This window comes from Macaca nemestrina, chromosome 9 (assembly GCF_043159975.1).
Source record: "Macaca nemestrina isolate mMacNem1 chromosome 9, mMacNem.hap1, whole genome shotgun sequence".
Lineage (NCBI taxonomy): Eukaryota > Metazoa > Chordata > Mammalia > Primates > Cercopithecidae > Macaca > Macaca nemestrina.
The window spans coordinates 48,178,450-48,193,258 of record NC_092133.1 but is presented as its reverse complement, the minus strand read 5'-3'; the positions used below and the strand labels follow the sequence as shown (position 1 = coordinate 48,193,258).

General features: G+C 36.4%; 1 protein-coding gene across 2 annotated transcripts in view; it reads right to left on the bottom strand.

Annotated features, from left to right (window-relative positions):
- The window catches only part of LOC105481070 (protein kinase cGMP-dependent 1), a 1,243,906-nt gene that overhangs the window by 221,073 nt on the left and 1,008,024 nt on the right, over window positions 1-14,809 (bottom strand). For both annotated transcript variants that reach the window (XM_011740360.2, XM_011740371.2), the window contains exon 7: window positions 9,551-9,645. In XM_011740360.2, the coding sequence (XP_011738662.1) occupies window positions 9,551-9,645 (95 nt within the window). The remainder of the gene's footprint in view (window positions 1-9,550; window positions 9,646-14,809) is intronic.

Genomic DNA, 14,809 nt, shown 5'->3' with positions numbered 1-14,809 from the left:
AAGAATTTGACATTCTAATATTAATTTCTAAAGACATTCAGCAAAAAAAGATGATATAAGAAACAATGTAAAAGATATTTAAGACGTCCATTGCAGCAACATGGATGCAGTTGGAGGCCATTATCCTGAACCAGTTATTGCAGAAACAGAAAGCCAAATACACATGTTTTCACTTATAAGTGGGAGCTGAACATTGGGTTCATATGAACACCATCATGGGAACAATAGCCATTAGAGAGTCGAAAAGAGGGGAGGCAGAGATGGAGGCAAGGGTTGAAAAACTACCTATTAGGTACTCTGTTCACTACCTGAGCAATGGGAGTATTAGAAACCTAAACCTTAGCATCACACATTATACCCATGTAACAAACCTGTACATGTACCTTCTGAATCAAAATTAAAAATATAAATAAATAAATAAAAAGAAAAAAGATATTTAAAAATAATAAAATAATGGCAAGGATAATACCTCACATTTATCAAGCACTTAGTATTTTCCAGGCATTATTCTAGTATGCATACATACTATACACATTATTTGGCCTGTTAATCACCTTGACCCTATGTGGCAAGTACTATTATTCTACTTTTACAAACCATGAAGCTGAAACAGAGAGATGAACATCAACAAGATCACATATTTCATAAATAATGGAGCTGGGGTTGGAACCAAGGAAGTCTCATTTCAGAGCTTACACTTTGGTGCACCAAGTAGAAATTCTAAAATTACTTTTATAAAATAGTCATTGGAACCTACTCAGTTATTAATTGAACCGAAGACTTGATACAATTGAAGGAAGAAAATTGCATGATCATCTGAGAAAATCTGTCCAGCTTCTATTACAAATGTGGCACCAAATGACACACAGAGAGAAGATACAAATGTGAATAAGGAGGTAAGGACATGATGATGAGGTTAAGTCTAGGTCACTAAGAGTTTCAAAATGGGAGAAGAGAGAAAGTGGGGGAAAGAATATATGCAGAAACAATGCTGAGAATTTTCTAGAATTGAAAAAAACTGCATTCTCAAAAGTAGGAGATGCACAGAGTTTTATTTATTCTTCATTTATCGATCTATATATATATATATATATATCTGTACCTACATTCATTATAGCAAAAAAACATAATGTCAAAGACAGAGCTACCAGAGATAGAGACAGTTTACCTATAAAGGAATGGTGATTTGACTGACTGCAGAACATGAATGTAAGAAGACAATGTAATAACACTTCAAATGCTAAAGAAAAATGAAATTCGACCTAGATATTTATACCTAACCCAAAATTCATTCATGTGTAGGCAAGGGCAGAATGTATAAGCTAATCATCTCTTCAAGTAATAAATCAAAAATAAATTAGGTGGGTTATAGAAGCAATAGTGGGCAAAGAAATTTGCAAACAAGTTGATAAATGTTAAATAATTAGGTTTTGGTTGTGTTTGAAAAAATACAGTAATAATAATGGTTAATATTTCGGGACCAGTAGAAAAGTACCTAGAAGATGGGTAGGAATAATTAATTTGGAGTTCGACACACTTAATATTATTTTATTACTCAAGAGAGGAATAGAGCTATTGATTAGTGTTACATGTTAAATATACATATTAAAATTTAAAGGTTAATCATTAAAAGAATAGAAGGTAAAACTTCTAAAGGAAGGAACGACATAAGTACAATGACTATGACAATAGAAGGAAAAGAAAAAAATAATATATTGATCCAGAATGAAACAGAATAATATTTCACATGTGTAAACTTTTAAATACAAATTTAAAAGCTCACATATATGAATACATATATATATACAATAAATTATAGACACATTTATAGACACATGAGCCATGAGGAAGCATACAGTCAGCTTCAGAATGGTGATATTAGGAAGGAGAGGAAGTACGGAGTGGGATACAAAAGTGGCTTGAATAGTTTTTATAACATTTTACTTCGAATAAATACTAATCAAATTCAAATATGGAAAAATATTAAAATGCCATACCCAGTACTTAATTTCCATACTATAATTTTTTTGTTTTATCTTTTCTTTTTTGTTTGTTTGTTTGTTTTTGAGACAGAGTCTCACTCTGGCACACAGGCTGGAGGGCAGTGGTGTGATCTCGTTCACTGCAACCTCTACCTCCTGGGTTCAAGTGATTCTCCTACTTCAGCCTCCCTAGTAGCTGGAATTACAGACTTGTGCCACCACAACCGGCTAATTTTTGTATTTTTAGTAGAGACAGTGTTTCATCATGTTGGCCAGGCTGGTCTCAAACTCCTGACCTCAAGTGGTCTGCCTGCCTCAGCCTACCAAAGTGCTGGGATTACAAGCATGAGCCACCATGCCCAGTGAAATTTTATTAATTTTTTAAAAGAAAAAATATATATATACATCAGAAGATAAAACAAAGAAGCAAGTTCAAGAATGTTAATTAACTTTTCCATGATCACAGGCTATGAGGTGAAAACAAACAAGGAAATACTGATTTCTAATATCAACGTCTGTTCAACTAACTTCGGGTAATTCATTTTTGCATTAACATGAACAGGGCCTGGCATGTGGCACAGGTGCTCAGAATGAGAGGCAACAGCTGGGAAAGTTCTTGGAGGGAAGTTCCTTGTTGACAGTGGTTTGGTATTAAATGCCACTATTTAACAGGTAGCCTCAGGGTTGCACTTGGCATTCGGGGGTCTGTTCTAGTTGGAAGGAAGTCAACTCTCAAAGAATCAGAAGCTATGACCTAAGAAAACTTAAAGATCATCTAGTTCAATTGGCTTAGTTTACAGGAGCTTAACTGGCTTGCTCAAAGTCAATCAATGAGTGGTTGACTCAAATTCTAATGCTATGTCAATTTTACCAGTGCACTAAACTTTATCAAGAGGTAGCAGAACATTGCTGGTATGATGATGTGGTGATGATGATGACAAAGATGATGACGTAGATAAAGATGATGGTGGTAGTGATGATGACAGCTCAGAATTTAATCTAAATTCTAGGCACTCACCTAAATTATTTGTAAGTATCCTTTTGATTCCTCCTCCAATAACCCCAGTAGTCAGGTATAATCATAATCACCATTTCAGATAAAAGAAATTCTTCTCAGTGACTAATCATTAATAAATGACAGAACAGGTTCCAAACCAGGCAATCTGACTCTGAACTGGATCTCTTAACCATATGCTGTGCTGAAGACTCAAATGTTAGGGGAAAGAAGGGAAGGTGGCCACTGGGAGCTCGATCCCATCCCTTTTGGGTACAACTTTGTCAACTATATTTCCTATTACTGGAGATGCAAAGTGGATATTCGGTTTAGAATTTGCCATCCTCTGATGTTCATATGTATTCCATGTGGTTTCAAGTCAAGTAGGGATTTTGAAGCAATGGTAAGTCAAAGTATAAATGGATGGACTTATGAGTTATTGAACTAAATGTGAAGTGACTGCTTTTTTTTATTTTTTATTTTTTTGAGACGGAGTCTCGCTCTGTCGCCCAGGCTGGAGTGCAGTGGCCGGATCTCAGCTCACTGCAAGCTCCGCCTCCTGGGTCTACACCATTCTCCTGCCTCAGCCTCCCCAGTAGCTGGGACTACAGGCGCCCGCCACCTCGCCCGGCTAGCTTTTTTGTATTTTTTTAGTAGAGACGGGGTTTCACCGTGTTAGCCAGGATGGTCTCGATCTCCTGATCCGCCCGTCTCGGCCTCCCAAAGTGCTGGGATTACAGGCTTGAGCCACCGCGCCCGGCCGTGACTGTTCTTAAACAAACCTTTAGTTTTCATATATATAGGGAATACTTCTGTAAAAAGTAAACATTTTACCCTCTCCTTGGTGTGTATAAACCCTCATCACAGCAAGAAAAGAAAAAAAAAAAAAAGATGCTTGAGCCAAACAATACTGCATAATTTGCTTTATGTCAACTAAAGTGAAAATGACTCAAAGTTTTCTAATAATAAGATGCTATTGGTTAAAGGATGTTAATAATACTGTTTATAAGATGACTCAATTTATGACTCTATTATCTGCACTCAACAAGAAAATAAAGCTTGTTACTTTTAGAGGCAGAACTGTATAGTGGTCAGGAGTCTGAGTTCTGAAGAAAGGGTATTGAGTTTACATTTCAGCAATGACACTAAATTTTCTACTGTGTGCTTAATCAGTACTAGTATTTATGCACTCTCAAATTTAAAAAGAATGGTCAAGCATATATTCATTTCACTCAGTCTCCAACCAGCAACTTATCAGTATTTTAATTACCTGCTGAACAACCTCAAGAGAATAAAACCAAAATTCTCAGTATACACAAATTTTATTTGTGAGAAAAACACAATCTAAAATTCTGTTCTGTACACATAGAGAATGCTGGCTATAAAATTTGTATTCCAAGTATAAAAACTATATAGTTTGTAAACACACCTAGCTATTACTCAAAGGATATAAACAGCTACCCAAAAGATTTTATATATCAAAGTTATATCAATTTCCAAGTAATTTAGAAGGAAACAAGTGAAACAAATCAATTCGATTTGCAAAATGTTGGAATTTCTCATGAAAAATATTGAAATGCAAACAAAAGATTTAAAAAACCTAGACCCAGTGAAAAACACGTTGCAGACATAGGATATCAAAATGTTAAAATATCAAAAAATCAAAACAAGAAAATAATCAAGATGGGTTAACTTAATAGGCTTCCTTCATTTGAAGCAAAATACAGCTTTTAAAGAGGCATAGCTTAGTGATAGAAATCACAAAATGGCATCCAGATGCCAAACAGTTTGCAGAAATGGTTTGTTGGTTTACAGAGCTCTTTTAAAAAATCGGATTACAAAATCACATTTCATATTTTTAAAATCTAGTGTTTTTTTTTCCTGCTTTTCTTAAAAAGCCGAGGTTACTTTCTTACAGAGCAGCAGCGTGGTGGAGTTCAGTAATTTCTGTCCTCATCATATTAGGTGTTCCAGTTTGCCACCTGTTTTACTAACCTATTGTAGTATTTACATCGCTAGCCTGCCCCCTATGGTCAAGCGAGCTCATAACTCCTATCCACTGCCAGGCAAATTCAAGTCATGAATGTGATAGATGGCAGAAGGAACTTTAAGACTAGACATTATTTAAGAGGTTCATTTGTTCATTTGTTCAATCATTCCCTCATTCATGTGTTCAAAAAAATATGTGGATATTTGATAAAAGCCAGATACTGGGTTCAAATAAGAATATAAACATTTGGGACTTCTTTTCATTTAGGTATTATGCAATCATACATCTGGAGGAGCTTACCAAGGTGTATGAAATACAGTTGAGGACACAATACTAGCAAATTTTAGGAAATGAAATAAATTCTAAAGAGTTCCAATAATTTAAATGGTCCCAAAGGATGGAGAATTTAAAGAAAGAAGGGGTAGTCAACAAGGTAAAATCATGGTTGAGAAGTGAAGTCAAATGAAGAAAAAAATAAAAAGACCATTTCATGAGGTAAGTAGCAAATCTCTGGTGACATGTAAGAGGGCACTTAGAGTAGATAATAAAACCAGCTTCCATAGTGAGAAAGTGCGAATAAGAGCATAAGAAAGAAAGAGATGTGAGTTAAATGAGGGTAAGGGGTGGATGTGAAGAGAAAGTGTGGGGCTGGATGCAGACAGGGAGGGGGATTGGTTATTTTATAGGCTGTGGGAGATGCCAAGTGAAGAGTACTGATTATGTGCAAAAGAAAGTCTTGGTACCAGAAAGTTCACAAGAATAACCATAATTGAGAAGGAATTCAATCTAGTTAAAGAATCATGAACCTAAGTTTTGATATTACAGCAAAATTTGGCAACTTTTCCATGAGCTACATCCATAGGTTACTTCTTGGTACAAATTTTAGGACAGTATTTTCATAATGAAAGTTTTCTTTAATTGGCACCAATATTCAGTAACAATAAGCTACAAAAGAAAATCTGTTGATTCCCAATTAAGCCTTATTTTCTGGCATTCTACTTGTGACCTCAATGTTTGTTAATATTTCTGGTTCTTTGGTTCTGTTGGAAATAACATTGTTTTCCACAGAGGTGTTTAATCTTGGACCAATGAAATCAGGTGTCATCTTTCTATAAAATGCACCTGATTTCTATAAAATGCCATCTTTCAACATATTTAATAATCAAAGGAAAGCAAGATTAAGATACAGATCATAATGCATTTATACTAGAAAGATAATGTTTATTTCATTCTTCTGTATACCTACACCAAACATACTATTTCTTCCAACTTTGACATTGAAAAAAAATCTAATAGCAACTACATGTTCACCAGATAAGGATCAAATGAACTCAGTAGGAGAAAAAAGGAAAGTTGAGAGTAGTTACTTCTGAATTTTCATAAGGTAATATTACTTCTGAATTTTCATAAGGTAATAGAGCCTGAGTAAGATGACTTATCAGAATACTTTTATTTCACTTATTAAGCTGTGAAACAGTCAGAAAGACAATCAAACCTGTCATCTGATTGTAGCTTAAAAAACAATAACTTCCTAAATTACTTCTTAGAAGTTCTTTGAAGCAAAAGGCTCACAATGTATTTTTTTAAATGAAGGCACAATTTGAAATGAAAACAAAACTGGCTGTTCCCATATGCTAGGAGTAAATTATGTCCTATTGCTGTCCCTCCCTAGGAGACGCTCCCGCACCTAAAATTCGATAGAAAAATAAGTGTTTATTGGTTGTTGCTTATTCAAGTAGTGTATATACATACAGCACTGAATGTTGAAAAGGTTCATCTATATTTATTTATTTATTTATTATTATTATTTTTTTTAATTTAATTTTATTTTTTTATTTTGAGACGGAGTCTCGCTCTGTAGCCCAGGCTGGAGTGCAGTGGCCGGATCTCAGCTCACTGCAAGCTCCGCCTCCCGGGTTCATGCCATTCTCCGGCCTCAGCCTCCCGAGTAGCTGGGACTACAGGCGCCCACCACCTCGCCCAGCTAGTTTTTGTATTTCTTAGTAGAGACGGGGTTTCACTGTGTTATCCAGGATGGTCTCGATCTCCTGACCTCGTGATCCACCCGTCTCGGCCTCCCAAAGTGCTGGGATTACAGGCTTGAGCCACCGCGCCCGGCCAGGTTCATCTATATTTAATGATAACTGAGATATACTGCTTATTGGAAAATGAGAGTAGGATACCCAAATATATTTGTCATACCTTCTGTAAAATGCATGGTAAAAAGTCACCTCAGTTTTTCCTTCATAATACATGAGAAGAACTCCCAAGTGCTTGCTTCTTGATGTCTTAGTTTAAAAATAGAGTATCAGTCTCACAGAAGTACACCTCTACTAGTCTAGCCTTCACAGCCTATCCCATAGTGAATCCAGATTTACATTACCTCCACCTACTCTTCCATCACACCCTAAGAGTGATGACAATTACGACCTACAAGTGAACCCTAGGAAAGCTTCACTGCCTTGTGATCATTGTGATGGCAGCGGCAGGCCATCTGGAGCTGCTGCTACTATCACACTGGCCGCAGCAGGAAGGCATGGCCAGGTCTGCACACCCATGGAGCCAGCAGGAGCCGGGACAGGCGGGACCCCGACCCCTTCTGAGTTGGGATGGGAGCTCCCTGGGTGCCACTGCAGCTGCCCAAGCCACGACTATGGACCCAGGCATCCCTGTGCTCCAGGGCTGGGAGTAGGCAGGAGCCCTGTCCTCCAGGGCAGGGCTGCAGCCACCCAAGTCGTGGGCACGCAGGGGGAGGCAGGAGCTCTGTTCTCCTGGGTGCAGCTACAGCTACCCGAAATCACGGCCATGAACCCGGGCCTCCCCTGTGCGGTTGGGGGGCTAGGAGCTGACAAGATCCCTGCCCTCTTGGAGGTAGCTAGATCCCGGCATTTCTGCACTCTTGGGGACCTGGGATCAGAAGTACCCGCTCCCACTGCCTGGCTTCTCTCTGTTTTTGGCTACCATTCTGATTTTGGAGGAAAGTTGGGACTGAGCCCAGGTGCTGTCACAGCCCGGCCAGGTGTGCACATGATCAAGGCAGTGCTGACATGCCAGTACTCTGCCAATTTGCCCCCCTCTGGGCTTTGGGCACCAGTGAGCATAGGAGGGAATCCAATGGTGGGCTCAGGGCAGCTTGGCGACAGCAGGAGGCAGACAGGTTCCTGGGCAGAAAGGGAGTGGATGCCCAGCAATGCCCCATCTTCAGGCCAGGGAGGGCCTGAAGGCTGGAGGCCAGGCTGCCAGTCCCATGGACCGGAGTGGGAACTTGCAGTGTCTTTTCTGGACCTGCCTATTGCTGCTCATGAACCAATCAGCATGTACTTCCTCTCCTCTGAGGCCCATAAAAGCCCCAGGCTTAACCAGAGCAGAGCTGACGTTAGGATGACCAGCTGCAGAGAGGACCTAGGAACTGTAGGGCCTCCTCTCTGTTGAGAGCTGCAGATGATGGGATGACCAGCTGCAGAGAGGAGCTACCCTCTCTGCTAAGAGCTGAACACTCATTGGGACAACTTGGCTATGGAGAGGGGCTGCCCACTGCCGGTTTTCTCTGAGCTGTTCTACTGTTCAATGAAGCTCCTCTTTGTCTTATTCAACCTCCACTTGTCTGCGTACCACATTCTTCCTGGTCACAGGTCAAGAGATCAGGAACCACGGAATGGAGAGGCTAAAAGAGTTGTAACACAAACAGGGCTGAAATATGCCCCTTACTTGCCACATTGCAGGTGAAGACAAGGAGAGAAGAGCTGCAACCCTTTGGGAGGCACAAACTGGGGAGCTCCCCGAGCCAGGGCTGTGACTCCCGCTTTGGGGCTATGCAGTTCCTGGTGTCTCTAAGCTTCCAGGCACGACCACATTCCCTGGTGCCAGCCGGGGAAGCTCCTTGTGATGTGCCTGGTCCAGCCGCAGCCTTACAAAGAGCCCATGCCAGTACCTGGAGCTGCGCACCTCACAGCAGCAGCCAGATTATTTGCCTGTGCAGTGGCCGGACCCCACGCTCACTCACATGCCCCTTGTCACTTCATGCCTGACTTGCAGTCTCCCTTGAAGGTGTGGGAACCAGGTCGGTGGTGTGAACTGAGTGCAGCCTGCCAGGCCAAGTGGGCACACTGAGCCCAGTGGGCCCGAGCAAATCTCGGTCAAAGGCGCCACCAGCCACTGGTTTCCAGCCAGGAAATTGACACCCCAAAGATCCCATAACAATTGTTTGTACAAACAGGTTTAGGGATTTCAAAAATTTCAACCAACCATATTAATAATTCTAGGTAAAATCATTGCACAAAATGTAGCAGGGACTTCCTCTCTTTAAAGTTGTTATAGAGATTGCAATTAAGTACACAAACCTGAAAATGTTTCCAATTAATATAACACTGATTTATTAGAAATTAAGGAATTTATTCCACAACCTATTCAAACAGATTCCAAATCCAGCTGAAAATAAATAACAATTAATTTATCACCAAGGGTCCATATTTGATATTGGGATAAGTACTAAATAAAAAGCCTATTGTGCTAGGAGCTCAAAATTTCAGACAGGAATTTATGTAGCACTCAAACAAAAACCTGTATTACACATGATCTACTTACCCCTGCAAGGCTTTCTCTCCAAACCAGTCTCCTTTTCCTAAAGTTCTAAGAAAGACTGGGTCTTCACTTGGTGAGTCTTCACGAGTGACATTTACCTACAAAGAGATACAATGAAAGTTTAAATCCACTGCTTACCCACAATGAACAAAGGAACACTAATTAATGAGGTTAATTCCATTTCTTGTTTATTTTCTTAATTTATTTTATAAAGAAAAAACATTTAAATTACCACTAACAGGACCAAAGAACAATATTACAAATTCCCAGGAAAACCACAAGAGCTTACCTCCAAATATTTTGTTATCCTTTCAAGTTATTTTAAAGAAATAATACATTACTAGTAAATTTGATCTCACTCCTCATCTCCATTCTAATTTTCCTGCCTTTATGAAGCAACCACTATAATGAAGCTAGTGAGCATTCTGTCCATCTTTTTTATGTGTTTATGTACATGTATTTTTAAAATGTATTAATAACATAAGTAGTATTCATCATTCTGCAACTTACTTTTTTCCCTTAGTATTGTTTTAATTATTTATTCCATGCTCTTAGGTATAAATCTATTTCATTCATTTTAATGTGTGAGTTTTATCTCATTATGTAAATATATTTACTTACCCATATCTTCTAAATTGGCAATTATATTGTCTGCCTTCCTTCCTTCTTCCTTTCCTTTCCTTTCCTTTCCTTTCCTTTCCTTTCCTTTCCTTTCCTTTCCTTTCCTTTCCTTTCCTTTCCTTTCCTTTCCTTTCCTTTCCTTTCCTTTCCTTTCCTTTCCTTTCCTTTCCTTTCCTTTCCTTTCCTTTCCTTTCCTTCCTCCCTCCCTCCCTCCCTCTCTCTCTCTCTCTCTCCTTTTTCTTTCTTTCTTTCTTTCTTTCTTTCTTTCTTTCTTTCTTTCTTTCTTTCTTTCTTTCTTTCTTTCTTTCTTTCTTTCTTTCTTTCTGCTGAAATGAACAGCCTTTTACATGCCTCCACATCCATATCCTAGTTTCTCTAGGATAAGCCTGTCCCTTGCCCTGAGAAGAATCCAGCTTTCATTTGAAGACACATCACATTTTCATAAAGATTTCCTGCATGGTTCTAACTGACTATATCCCTCATAATTCATATGCTTCATTTGGTAGGATTTCTATTTCTAAAGATGTAAAAATTACATACATGCCCTTTTTTACTATAGTAAATAAAGTGCCCTTAAAAGAAAGTTGTGTTTCTTTGGCATCTCTGCAAATTATAATAAGCACTCAATAAATAGTTGTAAATTGTTTTAACAGAATGTGTCATTACTAACAAGATAGATAGCCTAGAACACACAGGGCTTGTGACTTAACAGAAGGCAAGTGATAATATTTTTGTTGCATGAATGAAAACAAAAATAGAGTAACTTGTACCTTCGTGTTAATTCATATCTCCCTCAAGCTCTACTAACATTCATAAAACTGACTTTTGGTCATCCAGAAGGGTTAAATAGTTAAAATTCACCTACCTGGAAAATGTGATGAAGTAAAAAACTAATTTATTGAAACAATGCTAAAAACACTTAAACACATTTAATAATACTATGCTTCAGGTTTCTGAATCTAGAGATTAGATGTCAAAGACCAGAATTTTTATAAGTATTAAGAAGGTCTGTGTAAGGTGGAGGAAATTCAATTATTATTCTCCACTGATCCATTTCATTACTCCTCCATACAGTGTTTCAAAACCATGGAAATTCAGTTTTTAACACTTTTCCTTACCACTAAGCTGTATCACAGAGACACTAATTTGTATGCTGATGAGGCTTTTATAGATGCGGAATCTTCAGTAGGGAGTCTGATCTAAAATAAAAGTTACTGGGCCCTTATTCTTGAGGTTCTGATTCACCCATGTTCATATAAAAGCTAAAATTTAGTTTCTTTGTTTAAACAGTATTCCATTATATGACTATTATGCAATTTACTAATTCTGTAGATATAAATGTGGGTGGCTTCCAGTTTTATTTTTGTTATATTTTGTTTCTATTGTACCATTAACTGCGTTACTGTGAACATTCTTATACATGTGCTCCAGTGTCCATGGCTAAGAGTTCACTAGGGTCAACATTTATGAATAAAGAACAAGGTTATTAAGTATATGCATCTTCGATTTTACTAAATATTAACTCACTCTTGGTACAATCTGACATTTCTACCATCAATGGATGAAAACGCATATTATATTATACTGTTATCAATACTTAATATTGTCAGACTTTGATTTTTTTCCAGAAAGGTAAGTATTAGATGGCATTTCCCTTATTATCAATAGAGGTGGGAGATTTTATCATCTTATTTTTTGAGCCACTTGTGCTTCTTTTGAATATGTGTCTGATCATACTTTTTGCCTATTTTTCTATTGGACTGATTATCTTTATTTTTGTTGTTGCTCATTCACAAGACTGTGGTTTGTCTAAACCATCTTTGTGATGTCTTGTTGAACAAATTTATTAATTTTAATGTAATTACACTTAACCATTTTATCTTTTACTGTTTGCATTTTAAAATATCTTATTCAAGAAATCCTTTCTTATCCCAAGATAATAGAAGTATTCTCCCAATTACCTTTTAATTTTTTCCTAAATTTTTCTTTTCACATTTACATCTGAAAGTGGCATTGTGTATGGTGTGAGCTAGGGATCCCATTTTATTTATGTCCCTATGCATAACCAGTTGTGATATCTGTAGTGTCCATGCTATCCTAAATCAAGCTTCCATATTATAATGGATCTTTATCTGGGCTCACCATTCTTACTCTGACATATTTGTCTGGTTTTCAGTCAAATTAAGGCCAAATTTTTTTCCATTACCTGAACCTTATAAAAAGTCTTGATATCTACTGTAGTAACTCCCAATATGTTTCTCTTTCTTTCAGATGTTCTGCCATGTTGGTGTTTTGCTCTTCATTATAATATTTTAAATACAATTTTCTTCTTAAAAGACTTGAACATTTTCTTGTTAGAGATATGCCTAGATACTTGATTTTTGAAATGGTATTTTAAAAACGTATTTTAGTTACTTGATACAGTATTTAGAAAGGTACATGAATTTTTAAGTTATATAGTAAATTTTACTTCCATCATACAGTAAAATTTACTTCTTTTTTGGAATATAGTTGTATGAACTTAAACACATTGATAGTTTTGTCTAATTCCCAGAACAATTAGATACAGAACAATTTCATCACCTTCAGAAACTCCTTCATGGTATGTTTTGTAGTCATATCCTTCTCATTCCTCACCCCTATAGTCTGTTCTGCATCAAACTCATTTTAACTTTTTGAGAATGCCATATAAATGAAATAATACAATATTTAACCTTCTCAGATGTTTTTTTCTTACTCAGCATTAGGCTTTGAAGATTCATCTAAGTTCTTGCAAGGTTCAATAGTTTATGTTTTTTATTGCTAATATTTCATTGAATGAATATAACATAATTTGTTTATTTCCAGTTTTGGCAATTATGAATAGAGATACTACAAACACTGATGCAGAGTTTTTTGTGTGAGCTATATTTTCATTTCTCTAGAATAAATATCACAAAGAGTAATTGCTGTGTCATACGGTAAATGTTTATTTAACTTTATAAGAAACTACAAATTGTTTTCCAGAATGGCTTTACCATTTTGCATTCCCAGGAGCAGTGTATGAGAATACTGGTTACTCTGCATCCTCACTAGCACTTGATGTTGTTAATTTTTGTTTTTAGATTTAGCCGTTCTATTAAGTATGCAGTAGTATCTCAGTATTTCAATATGCAATTTTTTAATGACTAATCATTTTGCACACCTCTTCATGTGCATATTTGCCATTTGTGTATCTTCTTTGCTGATGTGTCCAAGTCCTTCATTCTTTTTTTTTTTTTTTGTAAGTGGGTACTTCGGTGTTTTTTGTTGATTTTTAAGTGTTTTTTTTTTTTTTATTGATTTTTAAGTGTTTTTTATATAGGATCAATAAAGGATAGGATCAATATAAGCCCCTTACCAGACGTGTACTTTTCAAATAATTTTCCCTGTTAGTAGTTTGTCTTTCCATTCTCTGAACAGTGTTTTTCACAGAATAAAAGTTTCTAAATTTGATAAAGCCCAATTTATCATTTTTCTTTATGGATTGTGCTGGTGGTATCATGTCTAGGAACTCTTCCTATCTAACCGCAAGTCATACATTTCTCTTGAAAGTTTCATAGCTTTGTTTTACTTTTAAATCTATTACTAATTTTAATTTAATTTTTATATAAGGTATAAAGTCTAGGTCAAGGTTCCCCTGTTTTGGTCCATGGATTACCAATGGTTCCATCACCATTTGTTGAAAAGACTTTCCTTTTATTGTCAGTTCCTTTCATTTCTTGATTGCTCTGTTTCTCACCTTAAGTATGTGAACTGTAGGCATATTGTAGATACCACTTATCAGGGCAAGAAAGTTCTCTTATATTCTCAATTTGCTGAGAATTTTTATTATGAACGGATGTTACACTTGTCACACCCTTTCACTGCATCATTTGATATGATAATGTGATTAGTTTTCTTTAGACTGTTAATATGGTAGAATACGTTTAATGATATGGCTTTTTCAATATTCATTAATAGTAAAATATCCAGTTCTATAATGTCCAATACAGTCACCACTAGAAGCTATTGCAATGTGGCTACTGCTACTGAGAAATTAACATTAAAGTTAAGTTAGATAATTTTACTTTAATAGCAAGCGTGACTAATAGCTATTATATTGGGTTGTGTAGAGATATAGAACAGTTCCATTAATAAAGAAAAATGTACTGAATAATGCTAATTTGCTAAACTCTTATTAATTTTAATAATATATATTTCTACAAAAAATCCTAAATGAAACTAAAAACATATCATGTATAAATAATTACTGTTTCTTTATTTACAAATATTATTTATTTTTCTTAACTTACTATAGTATTTGAGATGTCTAGTACCACACTAAACAAGATTGGTAATAATGTATATCTTTATCTTGTTCTTGATATCTAAAAAAATGTTTTCCAGAGGGTTCACCATAATGTCTACATAAACATATGTATACATATGCAAATAAAATTTCCATAACAGAACACTTTTTATATTAAAAAACATTGAGCATTGTGTTAAGGCAACATGTTTAATTGACATGTTTAAGTACTCGTTAATTTTATGAAGCAAAGCCATGTGATTTTAAATGCCATTTGATAGACAAGAATTTTTGAATCTCTTTTTTTTTTTCTAATGGTAGGATACAAGGTA